The sequence below is a fragment of the Lupinus angustifolius genome, chromosome LG20 (genome assembly GCF_001865875.1).
Source record: "Lupinus angustifolius cultivar Tanjil chromosome LG20, LupAngTanjil_v1.0, whole genome shotgun sequence".
NCBI lineage: Eukaryota > Viridiplantae > Streptophyta > Magnoliopsida > Fabales > Fabaceae > Lupinus > Lupinus angustifolius.
This window is the reverse complement of record NC_032028.1, coordinates 12,815,620-12,820,805: the sequence shown is the minus strand read 5'-3', so window position 1 is coordinate 12,820,805 and position 5,186 is coordinate 12,815,620. Positions and strand designations below refer to the sequence as shown.

The following is a 5,186-nucleotide window of genomic DNA, read 5'->3' as shown; positions in this document are numbered from 1 at the left end:
CGATTACCCAAACTCTCTGTCCATTATTCTTTTAAAAACGAATTAGAGTAATCGATTACACCATTTGGGTAATCGGTTACTCAACTTTTTCAAAACTGGTAATCTGTTACTCAAAGGCAGTAATAGATTACTCTGAACAGTTTTAAGTTGGATAACTATTTTTCTCACACATAACTTGTTACTTAGATGAAGTAACCCGTTACACACTATTTTTGAAAAAATGTTTTAAGTATTTTTAAAGTGTTTCATTTTTCTTTAAAAATAGTTTGAGCATTACTACTTTGTAGATTTAAGAATTTTAGGATAGAAGTACCTATAGAGACTTTATCTAATTTTCTTGAAGCTTTAATCTTCTTTATCTTCATAAGTATTCTTCCTTTTCTTATTTTTGGTGATGTTGGTGTCTTCATCAAAACCTTGTCAAGGTCAGCATCAAAGATCTTATTCACACAATCGATTACTCATATGGATAACCCTTATAGTTACCCTCTACAATCTTAACGCTTCTAGTCCATATCGAGTTATCCTAATCTTCTACCATGCCTACCAATCATATGATCATGGATGAGTTGGTCTCACTTCAAGGATTCCTCACTACATGGATGGATGCCCTTGATGTTCAGAATCAACAAGTCTAGGCTGAACTTAGAAGATTATCTAAATGATTGGACTACATGAATATTGATGATGATAGTAACGAGTCAGAGTCATAGGATTGTTATATAGGAATTGTTGCTTTGATGTTTAAAAGTCTATGTACTTGTGTTTTGGTTGGAATAGTTGTACTCATTTAAACTATGTTTTTATGAACCTATGTTACGATTAATGTTAATTATGTTGTTGATTCTATTTGATTCCATCTTCTTAGAGCATAAATATTTTTCGGTTCATATATTTTTGACCAAGGCTTATTATAAGTCATATATTTTTCTTGTATCCTCTCTCTATATATATTGTTGTTCATGTGGAAACTTTGATTTTCCTTCTTCTTGATGAAGTCAAAAGGGGGAGAAAAGTTAGAGTTTTATGGATTACATTTGTAGGAACTTATTCAAAAATAAGGGGTGAGCATACAAGATAGGGGAGCATATAAATAACATACTCAAATTCAAGGATATATTAGCTCATGTATGTAGAATTAGAAAAGTTCAAAACTGTCAAGAAGATCTTTGTTTGTCATCATAAAAAAGGGAGAGTGTGAAGAAGATCTTGCTTCTGACTTTGGCACGGTTTTGAGGAAGACGCTAAAGTTACCAAAAAGAAGAAAAAGGAAGAAAACTTTGAAGACATAGAAGACAAGCTTTCAAAGATCAATATTTGTATAGTCCAAGATATGTACTTCCATCCTAAATTCTTTTAATTATGATTAGTCATAGTGCTCAAGTTAAAATCCTTTTGAAACTTTGAATAAATGAACTTAATTTTCAAAAAGCTAAGTAATGAGTTACTTGACATGAGTAACAGACAACCGGACTCAAGTAATAGGTTACTTGAACTGAGTAAGAGATTAGTGGGACTGAGTAGCAAGTTACTCAAACTGAGTAACAACTTACCCAATAATTTTAACATAGAGTAACAAATTACTCAATGGGAGTAACCGATTACTCAATTGGGAAAAACGTTTGGATAATCGGTTACCTAGTGTAGTAATCAGTTACTAAGAGTTGTTACGCAAAACTTTCAAATCTAAACTGAAACGCTTTCATCTAAAACAATGGGTTTCAATCCAATCAACTTTTACCTTTATTTAGGAGTATGATGGTTGGTTGGAAGCCTATTTAAATGCACTTAGACTCCTTAATTAGTATACTAACTTTTAGAATAACTTTCATATAATTTCATAACAACTTTTGTACACTTTGTTCTTGCAAATTTGAGATTTAACATTCAAAATTTTACTAAAGTTGCATTGAAGTATTTTTCTAAGTTTTCATATATTAAAACACTTTATCATCGTGTTTAGAATTAAAATATCATCTATGCAATCTTTGTCCTAGTCATATTCTCCATTCTTTCAAAAGTGTTATAAACAAAAGAAAAGAGTGAAACTTAGAAGAAGTATTCTTCTAAGTGGTGAGATTGTTCTGAGTGTGTATTGTACTTCAAATCTAGGATTAGATTTTAATTATAACTCATCAAATCAGTAAAATCTCTTGTGTGACAAGAGGACCGGACATAATCTTCAAGTGGACAGGAAGATATGCCAGTATAAAAACTGGTGTATCTCTACTCTTTTCTCTACTCTCTACTTTTATTTATTGTACTTTGATTTTCTACCACATTATTCTACTGCACTAAACTCTTATTTCTTAAAGTTGTGAAAAATATTCAATTATGTAGAAAATTAATTCATCTCCACTCTTAGTTTGATATCTTATACTTACAAAACATATTAATAATTGTTTTTTAAAAATAAAGTAAAATAATATTAAAATAAAAAATCAAATAAACCGTTTTTAAATATAAAATGAATTAGAAATTTCAATAAAAGGTAAAATATAAGATAGTTCTAAAAAATTAACTAAAAACAGCACGTAGAAAATATTACGCTAGAGTAATTTACAAAAAAATATTTGTTATAGGTATAAAAAAAAAGTAGAAAATGATTTTTTCTAAGATGCTAGTCTCAATTGATCAATTATTCTAGGTTGATATATGGTAGGTGTTCAACTTTCTGATACTTGCTTTAGTGATTTTTTTTATACTTGGATATTCTGACCTTGATTTTGGGGATTTTGATACTTTATATATACTTCTTTTAAAACTAACTTCTTTCTTTATTTTCGAGACTTTGGGACTTTATACCTTTGAGTATATCTGACCCTCTATTGGATGAAGTTTATTTTAGTTTGCAGATGAGAAACAATTAAGTAATTAAGGAACTAAATTTATTTCATACGTTTGAGGCGCACATTATTAGAGAATGTTGCATTATAGTCATAAACATTTTATTTTTTCGGGAAGAAAACAAACTATTTAACAATCATCGAACAAGAGGCTTTAACTTATATTAAAACATATGATCCATGACAGAAACGTAGCACCATAAAATACAATTAGGAAATCGAACATTGAAATTCTGACATATTTAACATAAGGACATGACACAAAATGATGAACATGTCTCTAATTCCACAAACTGACTTCACCTCAAGACAACAAATATGTTCAAATACCACAATATGCCTTGATCCGAGAAGTAGATTTTAAGGCTTCTTCTGTGAGAAAGAAACGGAGGTATCCATAATGATCAAATGGTTTATAACGTAGTGGATGTTCCTCGTCAACTAACTCCTGTTGTGGTTCCAATATCTTACAAGCATATGAAAGTAATCCCATGGAGTATCTATCTATCTTCAAATTTATGAAGACTCTATGTTCACAAGCAGATATCCTATCATTACTCCACACCTGGACCATACCAAACCAGAACATAATCATGATTTATTAAGTAGTGAGGAACTTAATATCAGAATATATTTTAGTTCATCAAACTACAATTAACATTAATAATAATAACTATAAGTCTATTGAATTTTAAAATTTATAATTGAAAACTAATCATATAAGAAGAACCTAACTATAAATTTCCGAGTTTATAGATTCAATAACAATCTCTCTTCTATGTTCTCCCCTCTTATCAAACAAAGAAGTAGGATGCATTTGATTTAAAAAGAAATTAGTGCACTACATATTAATAAAATTGGGCATTGTTTAATCTGTACATAGACTTTAATATTGGAAGAAATATCCACCAAAGAATATAAAAATCGTTTCTTTCAACTAAATCAGATAACTTCGTGTCTACCGCACTAAAGTTGTACATGGTTGTCCTAAACAACTTAGCAAATTAAAATTTATAGATTCATTACTTATTAATAATATGAAACTGACTCAATTGTTAATACCGTAAGATTGAACAAAAATGACTCACCGCCAATGCATCGCCACCCATAACCAAATACAAGGAAGGTGAGGCATCCACTTCAAACCATTCACCGTCCTTCAATTTGACTCCTAAGCCTTCAACCTTCTGATTCAATATGGTTAGGAAGGCTGTGTCAGAATGAGGAGCAACTCCCAAATTGCTCTCACCCTCTTGAGGTGTTCTGTATTTGTAGCCTCTGAGCACATAATCAACTGATTCAAGTAATGACTCTAATTTCTTCTTCTCTAGTCCATAGCTCTCAAATATCATTCTCTTTACTATATGGTCCAATTCTACTAGCTGCTTTCCGTAGGAATTGACACTTTCACTATATATTCAAATAACAAAAATACAAGTGTACATGGTAAACAAAAATCAATATTAGTAAAAATGAAAGAAAGATGTTATTAGCATGACAACTTTGATATTTTTAAAAGAAAAATTCTTCTCCTTTGTTACAACAAAAGGGAGAGCTTAACTATTAGGATTTGAAAATCAAATACTCATTCTAAATATTTCCCAGTTCTATCAATTAAACTTCACACCATCATTGATTTGATAAGAACTTTACCTTATAAAACCAATGTTGTGAAAGACTTTTGATTTGATATTGCAAATTACCGATATATGGTATCATAAAATCAATGTTACCAAAAAAGTTATCATATCTAGTTGTAAAAATTTTAATGATTAAAATGAAAGACAAATTAGTTTTCAGGATTAGGAAAACGTTTTATTACCAGAAATAATCATTTCCTTCTGGCCACATGATTTGTGTGTACTTTTGACAATCATCTAAGCTCAGTGGGTTGAAGATTGCCACAGATTCAAACAAAGGAATTCTTGATAGTTGTCCGGTATAGCTAAATATTGGCTTTTCAGTTGTCTTCCTACTTTTTATGTCTAGTGGAAGGTTAAATAGCTTTTCCATTGACGAGTAAATAGAGTTGTAAATATCTGAACCAACTTTATCATACAGCGCTAGGAACCCACCATGATCCTCAAGTGCATTACGCACAGCTTGACAAGCTGAAACCCATGATTCAGTACCAGGCTTTAGATTTTCGTTTGTGAAGTCGATAACTGGTAGCTCACACTGTATTTGGGACCCCATAATCCTTGGGACCCTTAGCTTCACTTACCCAAATACTTCGTTGTAGATGTAAGATGAGAAATTAGGGATTCATAAATAAAACTTTTTATAGTATGCAAACTTGACAACTTCATTATTAGATCATGTGATATATATATTATATAT

At 30.5% G+C, this 5,186-nt stretch overlaps 1 protein-coding gene across 1 annotated transcript; it reads right to left on the bottom strand.

Moving 5' to 3' along the window:
* On the bottom strand, positions 3,013–5,146 carry LOC109335191 (probable 2-oxoglutarate-dependent dioxygenase AOP1). The gene is made up of 3 exons (XM_019571298.1): positions 4,669–5,146; positions 3,935–4,256; positions 3,013–3,411 (listed from the first exon to the last, which is right to left on the bottom strand). The coding sequence occupies exons 1-3, from the start codon at positions 5,040–5,042 to the stop codon at positions 3,169–3,171; spliced, it is 939 nt and encodes a 312-aa protein (XP_019426843.1). The 5' UTR covers positions 5,043–5,146; the 3' UTR covers positions 3,013–3,168.